The sequence below is a fragment of the Erythrolamprus reginae genome, unplaced genomic scaffold, assembly GCF_031021105.1.
Source record: "Erythrolamprus reginae isolate rEryReg1 unplaced genomic scaffold, rEryReg1.hap1 H_2, whole genome shotgun sequence".
NCBI classification, from domain to species: Eukaryota; Metazoa; Chordata; class Lepidosauria; order Squamata; family Dipsadidae; genus Erythrolamprus; species Erythrolamprus reginae.
The window spans coordinates 870,658-893,863 of record NW_027248473.1 but is presented as its reverse complement, the minus strand read 5'-3'; the positions used below and the strand labels follow the sequence as shown (position 1 = coordinate 893,863).

At 39.9% G+C, this 23,206-nt stretch overlaps 1 protein-coding gene across 1 annotated transcript; it reads right to left on the bottom strand.

Moving 5' to 3' along the window:
* Positions 1-611: 611 nt before the first annotated feature.
* On the bottom strand, positions 612-22,707 carry LOC139155461 (protein CASC3-like). The gene is made up of 12 exons (XM_070730599.1): positions 22,472-22,707; positions 20,061-20,088; positions 18,258-18,295; positions 12,553-12,699; positions 10,266-10,417; positions 9,538-9,714; positions 8,699-9,387; positions 6,466-6,530; positions 5,810-5,921; positions 3,809-3,907; positions 2,126-2,352; positions 612-1,058 (listed from the first exon to the last, which is right to left on the bottom strand). The coding sequence occupies exons 1-12, from the start codon at positions 22,679-22,681 to the stop codon at positions 906-908; spliced, it is 2,097 nt and encodes a 698-aa protein (XP_070586700.1). The 5' UTR covers positions 22,682-22,707; the 3' UTR covers positions 612-905.
* Between the last annotated feature and the right edge of the window lie 499 nt (positions 22,708-23,206).

Here is a 23,206-nt window from a genome sequence, read left to right as displayed (position 1 = left end):
AACATTTTAACTTAGCATTCTTTGCAACATTCTACCTGCCTACATGGAAGGAGGGAGTTTTAAGAAACATTCTGTTGGGAAACGCCCAGCCTCAGTCTGAAACGGTGCGGCCCAGTCACAAATTGTGAGTTTAGTCGGTATTTATCTAGAGAATAGTCAGAAGTTAACAATTGTTAATACAAATATATTATCATAAGTCCTTAACATTACTAACTTTTGCTACCTGTCAATTCAACAATTCAATAAAATCAGCAAATAAAATCTAATTTAATTTACAGTAACTGGGTAACTAATCATAAAACTATTAAGTCAAGAAACAAAAAATAATAGTTATTCCCATTTTGTATAAAACTTTTCAGGAATTTATCTCAAATGGCGGCCCCCAAATAAAGAAAATGGGTTTCTGTAGAATTGTAGATTTTTTTTCCACATTTTAAAAAGGGAATGCTTTAACTTGATACATTTTGGAGCAATATGTTTTAACTATTAATGTTATAGTGATGTAGCAATAGGGTCTTACATATTTTCAGATAAAAAAAATAACACACCAAATAAAGATAAAACACAACAAATTAAGCTTTTGACAGATCAATTAAATAGCGATATAGTCATTTATACATTGCACAAAAGTTCAGATTTATTGCGAGGTTATCTCTCAAACAGTGAAGCTGAAATTAAAAAGATGAATTTTAAAATACATTTTTTGTTCAGTTAGACAGGATTTAGACATCAAGCTTTATTTTAACTTCTATGTTTATTTGTTAAAGTCTTCATAGATGTTAACATGGAACCTATTTACAATATGTAATAAGAAACTAGAGCTTGCAACATAACAGTCAGATGCAGAGATCAGAACTCTCATTACTAAAGGACATTATTCCGGTGGAAAGAGATACAATAGTAAACTAGGAAGAGACAGGGGGGAAATAACAGACCTCAGGAGGGGGTGGTTTGATAGTGACTGGCTGGGAGGCTCTTCGGGGAGGTGAAGGTTTGGGCTGCACTTGCTGCTGAACTGTGTTGTAATAGGTGACCCCTCCATACACCTGTGACTGAGCCTGCAAATCGAAAAGTAAAGAAAGAAAAAGTATTGGTTTGTTCCAAAATGTTATTATATATGAATATTTAATTCACTGAAATTCAAAACAGACATGTTAATTGACTTAAAAACTCACTGAGTTAAAAAGACAACAATATCTAGTAAATTGTGAAATGATAAAATAGCATGGACTCCAGGAAGGACGTCTTCGTGACGTCAAAGCTCCACCCATGGAAATCCCCATTGGGATTCCCCACCTCCGTTTGAGCCTCCCGACTGGCCGACAGCTCCGTGGCTCTTCTGCAAAGGTGACAGCCGGGCGGCGGCGAATCTCGGTGGCCTCCTAAACCCGAACCTTTCGGGTTTGGCGTTCGGGAGAACGCCGAGAAGGGTCTGGCTGTTTCAAAAGGTGACAGCCGACCGCCGCCGCCACCCAGCGGAGCGCCGGTTTTGCAATTTTCCCCCCCTTTGCACGCATTAATCCATTTTACATTGTTTCCTATGGGAAACATTGTTTCGTCTTACAAATCTTTCGCCTTACGAACCTCCTCCTGGAACCAATTAAGTTCGTAAGATGAGGTATCACTGTGTATCTGTTTGTCTATTGACTGAGACTGGCTAATTTAATGACTGAGCATCATTAAATTATATCTGTAAAAACCAAAACTGGTTATAACTTTGGTTAAACTGATAAATAAATGAATAATCACTCATTTTGAAATCACTTATTAAAGTATGTAGTACTACCATTTTCATTAAATTTCAGCAATTTTTAATTTAGATTTATTGGACATTTTCACATAATATAAACAAATGGAAAGAAAAAAAAACAAGTCAAAGAAGATAAAAAGAAAGGTATAGTTAAGAAATACATAAACTTTAAATAATCTTTTCAACAGATTAATTATAATCATATTGTCCCTCTTAAAATTTTTACAAATACACTCTTTTAATCTGCATCTCTTAAAATCTTAAAATCCATAAATCATTAATTCATGTTTTTCTTCTTTCAGAAAAAAAGTTGTCCCCCCCCCCCCCCCCCCAAAAAAAGGCCAGGATTTAAAAGCAAAACCTAAGTAAACTTACTTGAGTGTTAGGATAGAGATGGGGAGGTGGGGGAGGTGGAAGTGCTCCTGGAGGATAGGGGTAACTGGGGTTGCCAAAATTCATTACTCCGGGAGGGGGAAAGTAGGTTGGTGCTAACAGCTGTTGTGGTGGTGGTGGTGGTGGCTGCTGCCCAGGAGGCATGGAGACAGGAGGAGGATATAAACCAGGATTAGCCAGAGGTGCAGGTGTCTGATGAGGATGCAATCCTGGCAAAGACATAGTCAAACAATTCTGAAATAAAAATGCTATCAGGAAGCAAAGATGGAATATATATCATTTTATTGTATCTGCTCACTTAAAAGAATACTTGATTCATCTAGCTACTAAGAAGAATAAGTCACTGGAACATACATCTACAATATGCCACATATTCTTTGCCTGCAGAGATTGATTTTCAAAGATTAATCTACTTGATTAACAGAAGGACCAGAATATCTCTCCCCTCCACTCTGTTATATATTTTAAAATTCTTTCTTCTTGTGCAATTATTTTATTAGACTTAGACACCAACTGACCACAAAACATATCTGGGCAAGGAACAAAATAAAAACACAATAAATTGGAATAACCAAAACAGTATCAAGAGTCAATACAGACTATATACCAAAAAAAATCATCCAAAAGAGGACTCCATCTACTCTAACCCAAAACAACCAGATTAGGAAGGTTTTCTGGAATATTGTTAGGGTGGGAGCCACATGGATCTCAGAGGGATTTCATTCCATGATGCAAGACATGTTTCCTGGTTCAATTTTTTTAATTTAATCAAAGGGATGTGGTGCATGCCAACATGCCAGTTTATTATATTTTGAGAAGGCAGCCAAGAAAAGAGAAAAACAAAATTTCAAAACATCAGGTAGACATAGTAAAAGACAGTGTGTTTCCTAGCCAGTGGTAGGACCTAAAGTAAGTATAGGTTCTCCTCTCTCCAAAACTGAAAGGTAAAAATGTAAACTATGCATCAAAAATGTGTAAAACCAATTATTATGAATGTTCTCCTTTTCCAAAAGATCAAATATTTTATTAAAAAAAAACAAAGCCCTTTACCTTCAACTTTATGGTCCCAACAAATCCAATCTCAAGTTATGTTTCATTTTCTTTCAATTAAAATAACTCCAGCTTGCAAGACTCATATTGGATTTTAATGCTTAGAGAAAACGTTAAAAAAATCCAACCCCCATCTTTTGTTCGCCTGACATTTGAATTGTCAAAACTCAGTTTTGGAGCTTTGTTTTAGAAACTTATAAAAGCTTTTGCAATATGGCAAAATGGTAGAATGGAATCCAAAGCTTCCTTTTGCAATGTATAAATAAGTAAAGCTTTATTAAAGCACCAAAGTGTTTTGTCACTCCAAACTGCGAAGGAAGAAAGTGTATCTATTTTTCATCTTCCTCAATTTCCTTAAAGAATTCACATATATTAATAGATATTAATATTTTCTTTAATGCAGAAGAGCAAATATGTATTAGAAATGATAACATTATCTCAATTTGTTGCTTTTAACAGCAAACAATGTATTTGTTGAAATGTATCTCAAGAAATAGAAGTGTTGCACTGCATGAATTTGGGGGTATTTCTAACAAGCTGGTGAAACTGAAGTTCAAAGGAAATGTTAGAGAAAAATGAAGGAGAGAAGAGGAGCTATGAAAAACCACCCCCTACCTGGATGTGAAAGATGCATTTCTGGTTGAACAATCACCCCTTGAGGAGGAAGTGGAGTAGGATTTTCACCATGTGTATAAATTGGACCTTGGAACTGTACTGTAAGGACAAATCATTAGACATTATCTTTCATACACTGATAGAAGTAATTATTTTGAAATTAAAATAAAAAGAAGCTTTAGGCGAAGTAACAATAACAACATATAATTTTTAAACAGTTCAGTACATTAGTAACTAAAGCAGCAAACTGGGTTTAAGTCAACTATGAATCAGTTTATCAGGGCTACTGCAAATTAAAGTAACGTATTTTTTGGCCTATAAGATGCTCTGGACTATAAGACACCTAGTTTTTTGGGAGGAAAACAACAACAACAACGAAATCTGTCCGCCTCCCAGGAGCAAAGAGCCTGGTCAGCTTCAGCACAGCCTCATTAAGCACAAGCAGCTGATTGGCAGTTGGATCTACCTCCAGAAAGACTGTTGATGAGCTATTCCAGGCTGTGGGGATCACCACCATCCATCACTGCATCCACACACCCCATTTTTGGCCTCTGCATATCCTGTTTTCAACCTCTGCGCACCCCATTTTTTGCCTCCGTGAATGCCATTTTCAGCCCATTCCCACTGGCGGGGATAGGTGGTGGTGGCAGAGATCTCCATCCGGAACAGGTCAAAAATGGAACACGCAGAGGCTGAAAATAGGGCGCATGGAAATAGCAATAAACAGCAGAAGCAATGGGTGGTGATGGGCAGTGGCAATCTCCGCAGCCTGGAACAGCTAATAGGTTATATTCTGGGAGGCAGATCCAACCATCAATCAGCTGCCCGTGCTAAATCAGGCTGTGCTGAAGTTGACCAGGCTGTTTGTTGCAAAGATGCAAATTGCTGGGAGGCAGAAATTGAAGAATGGGGGCCGAAGGCTGGGCTGGGCTTTGGCAACATTCATTGTATAAGATGCACATGCATTTCATTTCCACCCTCTTTTGGGGTGGAATACATCTTATACACCGAAAAATATGGTAATCCTCAGGTTACGATGGAAATCTGGAACCAAAATTTCTATCACTAAGCAATGCAGTCATACGATGTAGCATTGGCAATCACATCCATGCTTGTTGCTATTGTTAATTGAGGATTATGTGAGTTGTTAAACAAGGACCATTTGGAAGAGGTGAGAATCCAAGGAAGCAGGCCAGCAAGCAAAACCTTTGCAGCATAAATACAGGCAGGTGTCATGAGTACGTGCTATGGATACAGGCAAGTGAGTGTCAGTGGGTGCTCCTGACTGTAGGCAGGAGGATGTCATCGATGATGCTACACAGGCAAGCAAATAGTTGCTGCAGACTGCTGCTGTGAAGTGCAGGCAGGTAAGTGTTGTGGATGGACACTTTAGAACACAGGTGGGCAAAAAGAAAGCAGAAGTGAGAATAACTTGCGGGAATGACTTGGTCCTCCTGCTGTCTTCCCTATTCACTATGTTTATGGAAAGCCAATAGGGAAAGTTGCAAATTGTTATCAAATGATTGTGGAACATTACAAAATGTAATTGCAGCTCAGTTTACAACCAAGCAAATTGCATTCATGTAACTGCAAATCTGAAGACTGGTTGTGAGTATATCTTGTTTGACACTATCCTAAGTTTGAACAGTTGCTGAACAAATGGTCATAATCCAAGGAGTACCTGTAATTTGAACAGGACAGCACCATACATTCTATCAAATGTGTCAGATTAAAGGCAAGATGCAGATGAAATGCACAAATAACATTCTACGTTTTAGAAATAAAAAGTTTTCTAACAAGGAGCAGGCTTCCAGAAATCCTTTTTCTAGCTTACAAGGGACAAAAGCCCTTGTGGTTTAGAAGGAGTGCATATTTAGTATCCAATTGAGAACTTTCTCACTTTCTCCATAAACCCTTCAGGGTTGATACATAGTCCACAATACTGCAAAACCCAATCCAAAACAAATATAGGAATCCTTTTAATGAACAGTTTGCACTCACGTGCATCATAGTAATGCCCTTCCATTATGCTTATATGGACTGGTGGAGCAGGTTCGGGGACAGGCCTCTGACGCTGTGATGAGTAGCGCTTGGCACGCCCAGCTTGAACTCCCTGGAAAAAAGCATAGCAATGTCTAATTTCTTAAAAGATTGCCAGAATGAAATATTTTCCTTTTTGATGAGCTTTGTTAGCTACAAAAGATCTTTGCTCAAATGTGTATCTCCTTAAAAGTAGCTAATCCTAAGAGATGAACCCCACATATTTCTTTTTTCAATTCCTAGTTTTCCTGGTCTTAGAGGCTCAGAGTGATAAAATGTTTTGCAGGAAAGACATGAATCCTGTGTTAACTTTGTTCTTCTTCCTCTACTACGATCACTACTATACATTCATGTTTCTCTCTAACACTATACAGGAAGGATTGAGTCCTATTGGTATCCCATCTTGTCTATCATTCTATTTCCCAAAAACATTACATCAAAGCTAGATGAATCTATTACAAAGGCCAGTATTCCACAAAGCTCGAGTTGCTGGACTGATCCTATTGCTCGAAAAGGGCTCTCATCCCTTCGTTGAGAAATTCTACAACTACTGTTTGCATTCTAGTGCTTAATTGAACTCATTATTTCAGAAGCAAGAAAAGTAAATGAAATGTTACCATGTCTTCTATCCTGTTGAATTGAGGGGGTGGGGCTGCTCCAATGTGCATCTGATTAGGCAAACCTATTAGAAAAGACAAAGGAGAAAGAAAACATCAATTATTATTCAGCTTTACTTTTAAGAAACATTTTAAAAGTGGAAAGCAAGTTTGGAGAAGTCCTAGCTAATATGAAAAAGGCAAATGCTGCTGATTTTGAGAAAGTTGTGCCCAAATCCTCCCATGTTGCCACATGGTAGGGAATGGTCCCAGGAGGAATGAGGCTGGGAAAGTACGCTAAGTGCATATACTGTCTTTTTTGCTCCATAAGATGCTCCTGACCATAAGATGCACCCAGGTTTAGAGGAGGAAAGCAAGAAAAAAAAATCTGCCTCTGCCTCTCAGTATCCATCCTTGCCGCGAACAGCCTGATCAGCTGCCTCCTCCATGTCTGCTGCTTCCGATGGGGAATGCTGGAGACTTTGCAGTCGATCAGCAATTGGATTGACTTCCCAGAATACTGCCGATCAGCTTTCCAGGTGGCGGGGATCACTGCTGCCTATCACCCATATTCTTTCTATAACACACACAGACATTTCCACTCATTTTTTGGGGGAAAGGTAAGTGTGTCTTATGGAGAGAAAAATACAGTACTCCCAGCAGGGTCAGCCAAGTCATCCCAGCTGCCCTGCTAAAAAGCAAGCCAAATTGGGCAGCAGCAATATAAAAAGATGATGAGGGCAGATGATTATTTAAGTGACAACAGCGAATTCATTTAAGTGATAATAGTATCATTCCATTCAGTGCAGAAGGCAATGATAAACCTCTCATGCATCTCAACGAGAGAACCACACAAATTAACAAGGGAATAATATTGGAATTCCAGATGACTGATATCTCAGATCAAATGTCACACAACATACTATTGAGGAAGAACTGAGTGATTAAGGGGCTGGTCTAGAAATCAGAAGACTGAGTTCCAATCCTGCCTTAGACATGAAAGCCGACTGGGTGGCTTTGGGCTAGTCACTCCCTTTCAGCCAAATCTATCTCTTAGGGTTGCTGTGGGCAAAATGGGAAGACAAAGAAGAAGTATGCATGTTTGCTGTCTTGAGTTATTTATAAAAATAATAAAAGTATGGATGGATGGAAACGGACAGGCAGAGCCACCTAAATGTTGAGTTGCTGATATGCAGGTAAAGAAATCTGAAACGTCAAAAAGAAAATTATACTGCGAACTTGGAATGTTAAAAATATAAAATGGAAATAGGAAAAGTATCAAAAACACTTAGACATCAACCAATAAAAAAGGAATTTTACTGTTTCCATAGTTAGGAAGGATATAGCAAATATATAGCCGCTCCAAGTCTCCGGAGATGGGCGGCATATAAATAAATAAATAAATAAATAAATAAATACATACATACATACATACATTCACGTTTATTATCAAAACAAAACAGAAAATCAATAAGCTTCATGTTGAAGTTGGAGATCAAAATACCAAAATGGGAACTAATCAGAAAAATGTACTAAAATGGAAATGAAGAAGTAGAACTTACAGTTTCTCCTTGACTTACAGCCACAATGAAACCTAGAATTTCAATTATTCAATTATATGGTCCTAAGTTGAGGCACTATGTAATCAGACTCAATTTTAGGCCCATCACAGATCCCCCAGATTTTTCACATTAATCCAGCATATCCAATGAGTGTTTTTTGCTGTTTTATGCTGAAAAACAGCAAACAAAAACAACAAAAAAGCACCCTTCAATCATATGATCACAGGACACTGCAACTGACTGTAAATATCTGCCAGTTACCAAGTACCCCACATGCAATCTCATGATCATGCATGTGTGTGCAAAGCTTGTATCTTTAAGGATAGACCACAAATACTATTTTGAAGTTTATCATAACTTTAAATGGTAGTTAAGCGACTGGTGAGGGCAATATGCTGGCTCTTTTAAAAAGTGCTATTGCTAACATGATGTAAGCCGCCCTGAGTCTAAAGGAAAGGGCAGCATAAAAATCGAATGAATGAATGAATGAATGAACGAAGCTTTGTTTCCCTCCCAAAAGGAAATACAGTGGGAAGTCAGAAGTTATACTTGCTCCCACTGAGGTTTTGCCTCCCCATTGTCATTCTGTTTCATTGTTTGGGTAAGTAAAGATCTCTGAAATGATGAACAAGAGTTGTTCTAGTTTATATATTCTGTAAAAAAAAAATTCCTTGCTTTAGCATATCACTTACCTTGTGGTGGTATGAACTGGGGTTGCCCTTGATTCCAGTTTTGTTCTGTCATATTCAACTGAGTCATGTCTTGTTCAAGACCACCCAGATTTGCCTCAGCAGGTGCCTCCCAATTACCAGTCTTTGCTGAAGGCGGCGATGGTATAATATCTGCAGTTTTTAATGGTGCTGGCATCAACCCTGATGGTGGTGGAACTTCATCTGCCAATTTTCCTGTCTCGCCTGCTTTGGTCCGACTCCTTCTTGCCCGAGAGTAGGATTTTTTTTCCATAGGCCTATCTGGCTGTGTCTGTAGAATATCTGCAGGTGGAGTTTGATTTTCCAAAACAATTTCTTCTTTTTTAACAGGGCTGTTTTGAACAGGTGGTATCTCAGATTTGGGAGAAGGCTCTCTTGCTGGAATTGGATCTGATCGTCTGGCCCGGTAACTGCTCTCAGGTTTTGATTGTTCACTGAAGCGAGGTGAATGTTGACTACTTACATCCACAGCTCGATAACTTGGGCGAGTATCTTTATAGCCACTAGGTTTGGGAAATGCCCTTGGGCTGGCCATCCGCCCTGTTCCTGCTGAGTTTCGATTAATGAATGTCCGGGGTGCCACAGTAGTATTGTCTACACTCTGATGTCGTGGTGGCTTACTTGGTCGTTCACTAGACCAATTGGATTCTCTTTGTGGTGGACTCCCAAACCTAAATGAAGAAGAGATGCTGTTGATCAGAAATGAATGTTTTATGTTCAATTAATCATCACAATTATTCTTCTCTCAAGGTCAGGAAAAAAAATCAAGCCCTACAATATTGTTCCATAAAAAGTACACTGAACAACTTCTACAAATTCACCTTGGTTTGCGCACTCTCCTGGGTTTGATGTCATCAGGGTTGTGTGCAGAGCGGATATCATAGCCGTAAAGAGCAATTAGCTCTTGTCTGGATTTTGGTGCTTGCTCATCTTCTCGAAATTTGTCATGTTCCCATCGTCCTTCGTCTTTCCACAATTTACGCTGGCGACCCTTAGGTCTTGTGTACCAAGATATGGAAAAACAATTAGATTTAGAACAATTAGACTGGTATGTGTGGGTAGCAAGTTTGGAGACTACTGCTCTACACCATAGATAAAGCAATGAACTAAAGCCAGAGCCATCAATACATGATTCTACAAAGGAAAATTTAGAACTTAACCAAATCCTTGAAAATCTTTCATTAATTTTTTTTCCCATAGATTTCAGAAAGGCCATTATGCTTCTCAAGAAAAAATGATAACTCGCATGGGAAGACTTCATCATGAGAGACAAATAGCTTCCTAGAGCCGTATTCTCTTATTAATGGCTGTCCCAAGTCAATTAATCATCCAATAACCACTATAGACCAAGTGTGAATTCCACACTTTCCTTCAATTTTATTATTTTACTATATAGCCCACATAATGAGACAAAATTTAAAAATTAAAATGTAATCCTCGTTAGTGGTCTGGATATCTTTTTCTGTTAGCAGCCAGTTGTCCCTGCAAATAAAATGTTCCTGCCTATGAATTCTTTCTACAATTATTATCTGCTATTCCTATCACCTACCGGACTTCCTCTTCCTGAGTTTGTCCACGGAGGTCATGCTCAAAGAAAAGACCTTTACGAGGTATGTACGCTGGGTTCTTCCGGTCTTCATCATCATCAAGATGCTTAGGAAGTTTTTTACCAATTTTGTTTTCAACTTGTTCAGTGCTTTCCTAAAATGAGAAGCATCAAACACTCACTGATCTATTGAAAACCCAACACCGATATATCAGAAACCATGGTTTACTAAAAATGTGATCAAATGCTATGATTATATACACTGGATAGACAAGGGGGGATTATTGCAGGTAGCCTTTAACTTATCGTCGTTTGTTTAGTGACCAAAGTTACAATAGCACTGAAAAAACTGACTTAGAATTATATATTTTTTCACTTATGACCATTGCAGCATCCCATGATCATGTGATCAAAATTTGGATGCTCAGTAACTGGTGTGTATTTATGATAGTTGTAGTGTCTCAGAGTCATGTGATCATGTTGTCCAATCTTATGACAAACAAGTCAATGGGATAGCCAAATTCAGTTAACAGTTGTGTTCCTAACTTAACTGCAGCAATTCACATTGTAAAATGAAGCGAAACCCATTTAACAAATGTCTTTTTAGCAAGAGAGATTTGGGGCTCAACTCCATATTTATTGAGGATTACCTGTACCAAATATAAATCAATCACTGTAACATTTTAAAATATTTCTGAAAGTACTAATATGAAATATTAGTCATGTAAATCAATAATTGAGTTCATATTTTATATAGTTAGAAAATGATGATATGCACAAGGTTATATACGATGAAATATGTGTTACGATAGGAGGAATAATGTGTAGTCAATTAAAATACGTCCTCTTAAAAAAATTTCTATAACTTTGTTTATATATATTAATGAAAAATACACTGCTCAAAAAAATAAAGGGAACACTTAAAAAACAGAATATAACTTCACGTAACTCAAACTTCTGTGAAATCAAACTGTTCACTTAGGAAGCAGCACTGATTGACAGTCAATTTCACATGCTGTTGTGCAAAGGGAATAGTTGTGCAAATGAAATATTCAATGATAGTTTTTCATTCATTCAGATCTAGGATGTGTTATTTGAGTGTTCCCTTCATTTTTTTGAGCAGTATATTTCAGCAGGGTATTTAAGCAATACAGATATAGATAATTCTTAATGTAATTAAAATTGGGTTTTCTATCACTAAATGATATGATTGTAAAGTATAATGACCTTAAAATCTTGGCAGTTTCCATCGTCATTGTTAACCAAATCCCAGTGGTTAGTTGAGGACATACTCAATCAAAGCCATCTTAGCCCCTCCCTGCTCTGAGCCTCAGTGAGGCAACTCTCTTCACCAACATACCTTCTCTGATCTCTGTCCTCTTGGCTCCACTGCACTGTGGGCACTCCTGGCTGGCAGCAGCATGACCAACACTAAGGCTGAACCAGAGGTCCAAAGCCTCCAGCAATCTCAATAAACCACCACTATCCCCAAGCCTTTATCCCAACAGTATCAGTGCTGCAACAAATGTCATCTCAAGCCCCATGAACAAAGCCCCAGCCACCGCCACTACCACCACGCATCCCACCAGCTGTACAATGCCCAGTGAATATTTGTTGTCTTCTTTTTCCTCCTGTTGAGACACCCAGCTAGATGTATGTGTTGCAGAGAAATGGGAAAGATAGGTGGGTGGGGGAGTTGAAACACCCTTGTGGATGGGCTGCCAACCATGCAAATTTTGAACACATTATCACAAGAACAGTACAATAACTGTAACTTTAGGAACCAGACATCAGTACCTTTCATTCAGAGTGGTTCTAACTTCCAATAGTTGCTGAAAGAATGGTTGTTAATCAAACACTGCTTTTGTATTACTCATTTAATTATGCATAAAATATGTATTATAATATAAATTGGTAAAAAATGACAAAAATTGCATTGAACTAACATGAAAAATAATGGTGAAAAATAATGAATGATAATAATAATGGGGAAATTTGATTATAATACACCGCTCATTACTTTTGAGTTTTATTGCTACTACACTAAACCAAAATAGCTCTTTACTTTTTAGCTGCAAATATCAAAACACAAAATATTGTTCACAAAATTTTTATAAAACTACTTGCTTAGAATTCAACTTCAAAAATAACACAAGCATAAGAAAAAAATCTACTGAAATGTGATAGCTTAAAAATAAAGGATTTTTTCATTCTATGACCATATTTTGCTAAACAATACAAATACTTATTTTAATTTCCATGTTATTTAATACTTAAGCTCAAAACATACCTGCCCATCCCCACTCTGCCTTTCACCTGCAACTGTGCCTTTTGATTCTGGTTTCTCATCCCCTTTTGTTCTTAATTCAGTGTCATTTCTGTCCCGCTTTAAGTCCATTTTATTGGTTTCTTCTTCACTGTATTCTCCTTCCTCAGCCTAAAACAAACATCCAATTTGGTTTAATTTAGAAGGACTAGATAATAACAATTTTGTCTATACTATGCAAGACAATATGTTCAATTGTGTGTAATTCAATACTTTTTTAAAATATAAGAAACACAAAAACCTAAATGCTGCAAAGCACATATATATATTACATAGCATATATCCCAAAGGTATTTTTTTCAAAAGGCAACCTGTCTTTCTTTTTCCTTGCAGACATTTCACTTCTTAACCACGAAGCTTCTTTTATTCTGACTGAATGGTCAGAACTGGTTTTGTTACAGTCATCTGGCATTAGTACTCTTTCTGAGAGTTAATGAGGCTGCTTTGAGATTTATCTGTGCTCTCACAATCACCTGATACGTCCATTCTGATGGCAATCCATAGGAGAGGCCAGGATGGGGTAGCTGCAGTCCTCCAGCTCTATGACTGAGTTGTAACATTTAGGACCACCTCCCTGCCAGTAGTCCAGTTCAAAACAAAGCTGTTGCGACATCCAAGGAACAGGACCTGGCACACTCTGGATGTGCCATCCGAACGTTACCTGTGCCAACCGCCAGCATAGTACTGCCACTGAACAAGGGTCCTTTGTGATGCAGTGAATTCTGAGGAAAACCCCAGAGGAAGTCTGGCCTCTTCTATGGATTGCCATGAGAACAGGTGTCTCAGGTAACACCAATGCCCCTTCTCCATGGCATCCTCCAGAGGCCAGATGGGACATACCAAAGCTTGGCATGCCCTACGGTTGGGCGTCTGATTATTCCTGAGCCCCTTCATGATCATGGACCTGCTGCAGAACTCTCCTGCCAAAGGCAGCCTCCACTGACACAAAAGCATCAAGTCTATAGTGGCGGATGAGCAGTGATGGATAAGTCCACGTCACAGCCCTGCGAATCTCTTCTACTGGAGCTTGAATGGCCCAGGCAGTGGTAGTAGCCGTGCTCCTCGTTGAATGAGCAGTGACCCCCAGAGCACTGGGAGCGCCTGAGCCTCATAGGTGTGGGTGGTAGCTGCCCGAAGGCAACAGCCCACTGTAGGATGTGACACCTTGTGGCTTAGAGTTGTTGGCTGAAAGGACATGAAGATGTCATGATTCGGGGATTTAGTCTTCCAAAAGGAAGCAATTCTGGAGATGTAAATGCAAAGAGCCTACGTCACATCCAGAATGTGCCAGGTCTGTTCCAAGACCTGCCGCAACCTGGGACATAAGTCTGGCAAAATCTCTCCTGAGCCTGGTGAAACAAGGAACTGGCCTTTAGAAGAAAGGTGGGGTCCAACCACAGAACCATTATCTTCGAATGAAACAGGCACAGGTCCTTTTGCACTGATAAAGCGGCCAACTCTGAAACATGCCTGGCTGACATGACAGCCACCAGGAGCGCCACCTTGTACAAGCTTCCCATAATGGCTCAAAGGTAAGGGCCTGCAAAACTTTGGTCAAGTCCCAGGTGGGGTAACATTGGACCAGAGGGGGTTTCAAATTGGAGGCCACCTGCAGTAAAGTCCAAATTCTGGGATGATGGGACAGGGAACCCAAACCCCCCACCTGTAACACTGTGGACAATGCTATTATCTGAGTCCGTAGTGTATTAGGGGATAGCCCCCTGTCCTCCTGCGTAAATGTAAGAAAGTCAACAACATCTATCCCCATGGGGTCCAAATGAATGGAGGCACACCATTCCAAAAAGGTCCGTCAAGTAGCATCATTTCCGGTCACAATTCAAAGTGTTGGTTATGACCTATAAAGCCCTTCATGGCATTGGGCCAGAATATCTCCGAGACCGCCTTCTGCTGCACGAATCCCAGCGACCGATTAGGTCCCACAGAGTGGGCCTTCTCCAGGTCCCGTCAACTAAACAATGTCGTTTGGCGGGCCCCAGGGGAAGAGCCTTCTCTGTGGCAGCCCTGACTCTCTGGAACCAGCTCCCCCCAGAGATTAGAACTGCCCCTACCCTTCTTGCCTTTCGTAAACTCCTCAAAACCCACCTTTGTCGTCAGGCATGGGGGAACTGAGATATCTCCCCCGGGCCTATACAATTTATGTATGGTATGTTTGTATGTATGTCTGCTTAATAATGTTTTTTTAACCGAGTCTACGGAGAGGGGCGGCATACAAATCTAATAAATAATAATAATAATAATAATAATAATAATAATAATAATAATAATCATAGTTGTGCATGGTCGAGGACCATCTGCATTGTCGAAATGACCTTCATGGGAAACCGTTCCCAGCTCAGGAGTCTCCGCTCAACTTCCAGAGGATAAACTGGAGCCAATGAAACTCTGGATGGATCATGAGACCTTGGCTGAGGGAGACCCTCTTTGGGGGGGATCCGCCACGGATTAATGATAAACAGGTCGACCAGGGCAGCGAACCATGGTCTGCGAGGCCAATGAGGAGCCAGTAGAGCTCGAGACCTGGACTCCCCTTCTATTCACATGAGCCATGATAATCACACTGTCTGTGAGCAGGACAGGAGGGCCCGAAGCCACCTTCTCAAAGGCCCTGAGAGTGAGGAAAGCCTCCCTGAGCTCCAACCAATTGATGTTATGCTGGAGCACCTGAGGGATCCATCGACTCTAGAACCCATGTGGGCTCCCCAGTCAAAATGACTAGCATCAGTGGTAAAGGCTACCCCAACGGGGCATCCCTGCAACAGCGCTCGAGATCCCCACCAGTGGAGTGAGCAGAGCACCTCCGGAGACACGCAAACCAGTGACCGAGAGGAGCCACGACCCGCTCTCTGAAAGGGGAGCAGAAACCACTGAAGTGGCCTAGCATGGAAATGAGCCCATGGCACAATATCATGTTCCCCAGGAGTTGGGAAAGGAATACAAATCTGTTGTTACTGCCAGTGATGGCTCCTAGATGAACCAAACTAATACATGGGATTAAATGGCATTTGTCCAAATTCACCAAGGACTCGGATGATAGTGTCTAGACCTTGAAAGGCTTGACCCTGGGAAGGGGCCTAAATCAGGTCATCAAGATTGCACTAGATGTGAATAGGCAACGATCTGAGAAAAACTGCCAGCAGGCCATGATTTTTGTAAACATCTGGAGGGCCAAATACTGGAAATGCCAGCCATTATCGCAGAATCTCAGGAATTGTCTAGGGGCTGAGGAATGGAGACATGGGGATAGGCCTCAGTATGGTCTACCGATGCTAAGAAGTCCCCCTCCCGAATAGCAGCCAGGATGAAATGGAAAGAGTGCATTTTGAACCTCCTGTACACCAGATATCTGTTGAGGGCTTTGAAATTTAGAATTGCCTGCTATCCCCCCGAGGCCTTGGGTACTATGAACAACACTGAATAGCATCCCATCCCTTGCTGATCCAGTGGAACTGGTTGAATGGCCTGAATAGTCATCACATGCTCAACAGCAGATTTCATGAGTGTCTGCCTAGCGGGATTCCCCAAAATGGGACAGCAGATGAAAAACCTGGAGGGGGGCGAGAAATTCCAGGGAGAGACCATGAGAAATAGTCTCCCAAACCCAGGCATCCTGGGTAGTGTCCTGCCAACAAACTGAGGCGACCTCCAATGTGGAGGAGGGTGCTGAGATAATTTCCTGTGACAGAAGAATTGGGAGCTGCCTCTACTGGAAAGAATGCTTGAAGGCATTCTTTCCCAGAAATTGATGTCTGCCTCTACTGGAAGACTCAGAGTGGTCACCCTGAAATCCAGACCTGGAGGAGAAAGGCCGCTGCTGATGGGGGAAACCTGCCTCGGCACCTCTCCCATTTGAAGGAGGGCCATCTGTAATAGGGTGCGAACTCTTTCCCCTCGTCTCGATGAGGGAGGGCTCGAGAGACTACCAAATAAGGTGTCCCCTTCAAAAAGGGATGCTGCAAACTTCAATTTGTTCTGCATGTCCATTTTCCAGTGATAGAGCCAGACCATCCTGCAAGCCGTTACAGATGACGCCATGGCTCTGGCTGAGAATCTGGCCATGGTAAAAGAATTACAGCTGCATCAGCTGTATATTCCACGGCTGTGATAATCTTACTCAGGTTCTCAGCCAGCAGGCAGACCTGCAACTGTCACAGCCAGTGCAGTGAAGACCTGGTAAAAGAAGAGGAAGGAGTTGAGCCCCAAATAGCCCAGGAGACTGCCACACAGTCCTGCGAAACATCATCTCCTGCTTTCTGTCCTCTGCCTTCTAGGCGTCCTCCACGTTTGGGGTTAAAATAGAGGAAGAGGTTAGTGCCACCACTGGAGCATCCACCCTGGAAACCTGAACGAGATCCAAAAGATCAGAGTCCACCCCAACAACATGTGCTCTGAGCCACTAGGCTTCATGGTGGCTGTGGTCCAGTCATCTTATAACATCAAAAACATGGGAGGGATGGGTACGGCGTCCGGCTTCTAAAAGCTTTCAGTGAATAGAAAATCATCTTGTTCAGTTACCTTGGAGAGTGAGTCCAACTGGTTAGATGGTTTAGGCAGTCGTGCCATAGGTGGGCATTTAAAAACAGGGGTTTTAAAAGAGCCAGATTGAAGAGATCCTAAAAGACCAGACTGTCAGAAAACGCAACCTCACAGAACAATCCCCCTCTTCTGGCAGCTCTCCTTCCGAAAGGGATGAGCCATCCTGATCTGACTCAAAGCTGCAATCCACTTCTGCAGAGAGCCAAGGGATTGCAGCTGGTCCTCAGGCATTGGAAACTAAGTCCAGAGATGCAATCTAGCTAACCCGGAGCCCGGAGCTAGCTTCCAATGATCCAAGCGGTAAGGGAAGGTGCCCTCGCTCTATCCCCAGCAGCGGAGAGCATAGCCAAACAGCTGATTGATCCAACAGTTGTACAAAAGGAAAGAGAAGCTAAGCTTTGCCTTTTGGCAAAAAAAAAAATTCAAGGAGTTTTCTTCACTGACAATCCTAACCTAAATTTAACTAAGGAGAAATCTCCAGTTTGTCCTTCAGAGTTAGGACTGAGTTGAAGAACTGGACTGTGGCAGGGAGGAGGTCCTAAATGTTACAACTCACAGAGCTGAAGGACTAGAGATATCCCATCCTGGCCTCTATGGAGGATGCCACGGAGAACTGCTGAAATATGCATGACCTGAATGACTGAGACTCTCCAGATACACAAAGTGTTTTAAAAAAAAGATCTGAATGGCTTTTCGTGATAAGGAAGTAAATATTTCACTTATTGAATCCAGTCTCTAAATCCGTGATGGCAAACCTATGGCATGCTTGATGGCAATCCTATGGAGTCCTTTCGGTGGGCACTTGCACCATCATCAGCTGCTCTTCCAATTTCCATCGCATGTATGAATGCCAGCCACCAACTGTCTGGCATGCAGGCATCCAATGGAACCCAGAAGAGCAGATGACTGCTGGGCACATGCATACTGGCGAGCTGCGTTCTTCTAGGTTCCGGCACTCCAGCATGCGCATATGCACACACTTGTTTTGGCACTCTGTACTCAAAGGGTTAGCAGTCATTGCTCTAAATCTACCTAGCAAGTTTTTAAAAATCCAACAAACTGCTTTGTTACATATTCATGCACATTATAAAATGATGTGTAGGACCTCAACTCACCTCGGAATCCTCAGCACTTTCATAATCAGAGAGAACAGCTAAAAATAAAGAGTTGTTTGAGGTGAAAAATATCTTCCAAAATGCAACATTTTAAAGGCTTAATTGTCATATTTTTCCCAATTATTTCATTCATACCCTCCAAATCCATTTGCAACCTTGTTTTATCTTTGAGTTATCCATCTAATATTGCTTGTTTTGAATATTCCATCTATTGTAATTTTTTTTGGTAAAGCATAAATATTGCTCCTCTACATCTATTTCACAAAAAATTACAGCACTAATCCATTGACTAATAAATACATTTTTCCTTTTCCAAGAATTCTGCCCTAAATTTTTCATCCTTCCCATGGAGGGTATCTCTTTACAGATCCTTATACTTGTTTCATGTTTGTTTTTGAACCCTTTCTAAACTCATTGTCCATATGTACAAAATGTTGGTCTTCATCACCCATGACCTTTTACAATCTTAATTCTTCCATGTCTATCATTTACTGATACCCTGCTCCTTTATTCCATTTTTCTAACTTGCTGTTCAGTATGGTTCCAGAACTCTTGTTTCTCCCTCTCCTAAAAATATTCTTATTTATGAAATACTTTTGTTTTCTGTTATTTTTTTCTCTAGATTCTTGCTCATTATGCCTATTAAGATCTAATAAAGAAGTCTAACTGGATGAGTGTGCAAACTAGTTTTTTTCCAATGTCAATCATTTTGAATAAATAAATAATGCAACTTCCTTCAAAAAGATGTAAAAAAAAGTGGTGGTTATCTAACTATTACTCTCAGTAAGCTTGGAATAAGTTAATTATTCTAAGAACACACAGGGAGGTGGCCATTTGCAAGCCATTTCCAGAGATGTCTGCAAAACGTGGATTGACTCCAAGCTTTCAGTTTCAAGGTCCTTCAAAGCAGAGCGCTCACCATGAAGCCAAAAAAGAGAAACCTAAAATGCTGGACCCAGAGAAAGGTGGAAGGGAAATGTGACAACTCTTGCTGACCTTGAGAAAGAAAACAAGGCTGCCCAAAGCAAGAATGGGCCAGCACAAAGAATATCACAATGCCACTTATTCCCCTCATTTGAGGTGGACAAATCATTTCCGTTTGACTTTAGATGTGAAGATACCACAGAAAGGCTGTTGGCTGCCCTGATATATTTTTTTTAAGTATGTGGAAGTTGGAGCAGTGTTGTATTGGTTTTTCAGAAATTTTCAGTGGTCTTTAATAGTACTGATCATGGATACTACTGAAGTGGCTCAGTGAGTTAGAAACTGAGCCACAATGTGATGATTTCATCCCTTCTTATCTAAAATAACAGTAGAAATTTTCAAGAAACTTTCTCTCTGTTCAAATTGGGAACATTTACCCAGACAATTGGAATAGAATGTCGTCAGTATGCGGATAACATTCACCTTCATCCTCCTTTTCCTGACCTTACGGACAATAACAATTATGCCAATCTGTAGCTGGTGTCTGAACTGGAAAACTCTAGCCTTGGGAATCTATGTTTTTTACAATTATATTATTGCAGTGTAACCATCTTGAAGAACTGTGGTCTGCTATGGTAGCCAAACAACAATGTGGAATATTATGAAATAACAAATCTATGCCCTGGTAATTGATCATATATTGCTTCCGCTGCTAACAACAGAAATATTAGACTATACAAAAGGTCATTATCATAAATGAAGGGGTAGAATAAGAAATACAGATTTGCAACAAATATTTTATGATTTTAAAAATATTGCTATGTAATTATTTTATATTTCTAGCACCAATCACTACTGTTAAAAGCTACTATCACTTACCATGTCCTTCTATGCCATCTTCACTTTCCTGTTTTGAGAAAGAAAACATTTATCAAAAAAAGAAAACAAGAAGATGCAAATATGGTACATTACACTGCTTCAGGAATAGTTGCTTTAAGATTGGGCATAGTCTGAGGAGATCCAAATTAAGAATTATCTTGGATTTGTGCTTCATTAGATGATTTTGTATCAGTTATTACTTCTTAGTTGCCTACCTGCCAAACTACTATGAATAAAATATTGGAGAAATTATTATGTACTTCTGAAGGAATGATTAGCACGTCAATGCAACGAGTCTTCGGAGAGGGGCGGCATACAAATCCAAGTAATAAATAAATAAATAAACATATAACTATAACAGAGATGTATTATCAAGTTATTAATATAAATATTAGGTAGAGGTGGAATTGTATCAAAGCTACAAAAGAAATCCTACTTGGAGTTCAATTCCAATAATTTTCAGTGAAAACAATTATGTCAGTTAGAAATATATGGAATGGAATGCCTAATAAAAAAGGATGACTTTTTCCCATGTGAGATTGACTTTATGGGGAAACCAACTTTAAAAATTAGGAAAAAGACATGGAAAATTTGAATGGATGTGGGGATATTGACACTAGCTCAATTGACAGATGAGGAAGATGAATTTTAACAAATGTTGTGTTAAGAGATAAATATCATCTATCAGATATAAACCAATGGCAATATTTACAGTATATGTTAACAGTGTTTGAATTAACAACATTTTCACCCAAGATGCAAGAACTTATTAAATCCTTGTTTAACAATCTATTTTTAAAAACCTATTAGTTTTTGTAGATATTTGTCATAAACTTGATATGCAGATGCTGAGAAGTGAATGGAATAGAATTAGAGGTTCCTATAGTGCTTACATAATAGGATAACATCTTAACTTTTATAACAAGAATGTTAATGAACCTTAAGACTATAATTTTGGTTATTTTTCCTTATTCTTAAACTTCTTTATGTGTGCTGTTTGACTGCTATTTAAAACTGAGCCTGATTGTTGTTAGGAGTAATTATTTTGCTATAAAGTAAGTAAAGCATCAGACTATTCCAAAAGAAAGAAGACATATTTTCCTTTCATTTACAGGAAATCCTGCCTGATGGAACTTTGGGATAATTTTATCTTCTTCATAAAGAATATGAATAATTTACTTAAGGAAAAAAGTAATTCTTGGAAAATGCTGGACCCCAAATTATTATTTAATACATGCACTGTCCAGGTGCATTTTAAAAATTGAAAACTGGATTTATATTCATCTGTCCACATTAGCAACATAGACGTTCCTGAAACATCTAAGCCTCTATGTGCCTAAAAAACATAAATGTTATCTATGTCTCTACACAAACATAAGAGATCAGATAACAAGAATGTGTCAAGGTATTATTTTACAGAGTTTACTTTTTACAGAAATATTCACTATGGTAATATAATATTACCATATAATATACAATACAAAAAAGGTATAATAAACCTAAATTAAAGCTGCAAGATCTGAATGCTAATTTCTAAGTACTTACAGTTTTTAATACTATGGAAAACAGGTTAAAAATGGAAAATCATCATTATACAGAAAACACTTGTTAAATGTAAATGTAGATTTGCTAAATGAATATGTAACCGATACATTGTAAAATAATATTTAATTCCTGCATCTACCAAATAAAATCTCCTTTTCTGACTTTGAATTTTCAATACAATGTTTATTATAATTCACCAAGAATTATTTTCAAAGTAGAATTACAGTATCGATTTGGGTGTTTAACCTAATATATTGCTAGTTTCAAAATGCCAAAGCAAAATATTCAGGACCACATTTTCATGACATTACATAAAACCCACAATGCTTATTTAAAAAGGCACCTCAGGTGTAAGAAACTAAAATATGACATGCATTCAAACATAATAGTACTAGAAACCTAAGAAGAGTATGTGTAATCTCAAAAGTTCAATTTAAATACCCGCAAAATAAAAGATACCCTTGTTGAAATTTGCTTTACCACCACCATCCTTTGTCTTAGAATAACAGGTACGCACCTTCTGCATACTGTATTATACTCAGAGATACAATTTTGTTTTAATGCAGCACGCAAACGGAAGTGGTACCCATCTACTTCCGAGACGATAGAACAGCTATGGAGAAAGCATCGAAAAGAAAACCAAATACTAGCTTGTTTTTCTCCATCCAAGCGGAACCTGGTGGGCTATTTAGTCAGAGGCGAATTAAAGGGGCACTCTGCACATGCTCAGAACCACTTTCCCCTCCCCGGCTCTCTCCCCAACTTTGCAGGAGCCTCCTAAAGAGAGGATCATAGTCAAAACCTCCCCGCTATAATATGCAAAGGAACAGATCCTGAGAGCATTCCCGTTCCCTCTTTCCACTCACACACTCCGAGTCGGCCGGGCTACCTCCAACCGTCACCGGCGCCTCTACATTTTCAGTACCAGCGATAGCAGCGACGGTACTTGTCGCTCCGGCTAAGCCAACGCGGTGACTGCCGCTGTGCGGGGAAGAAGCTGCGCTTCCAGGCGGCGAATCGGACTCATCCTCTTCGCTGCTATCCTGAGAAGCGCGCTGCCTCCGACGATCCGCCATTTTGACAGGAACCAAAAAAAGGAAACGAGTAAAGCGAAACGCTTAAAAGGAGGAGGAAGAGGAAGCAAGGCCCAAAGAGGATGACGGGTAATGACGGTGACGTCCTATCCTGAAAAGACTACGATTCCCAGCAACCAACTCAGGCCTAGTTCAAAACGTCTATTCGTTCATCCAGAACTCTGCTTGGATGCCCGAGGAGGCGCGGAGAGCTCTTGACGGAGGGAGAAGGTTGCACGGAGAAGAAAATTCGCGCCCAATCAAGGGCGATGACATCACGAGAAAGCGATTCAATAGGCGGGGAAAGGGGGGAGAAATCGCTTCGGCGATGTCACGTGATCTCCCCCCCAACTGCTGCATAAGACGTGGGGACGGAAGGTGTCTTGCTAGTGCAGCTAGTCAAAAATAGCATGACGTTTCCCCATTGCAGGGATTACATCATTCCAGTTTTCCTGCAGTGCTAAAATAATTGAGGCGCAGCAAACTCCTCTGTAGAAAACAAGAGGTTTAAAAGAACAGCGGCTTATG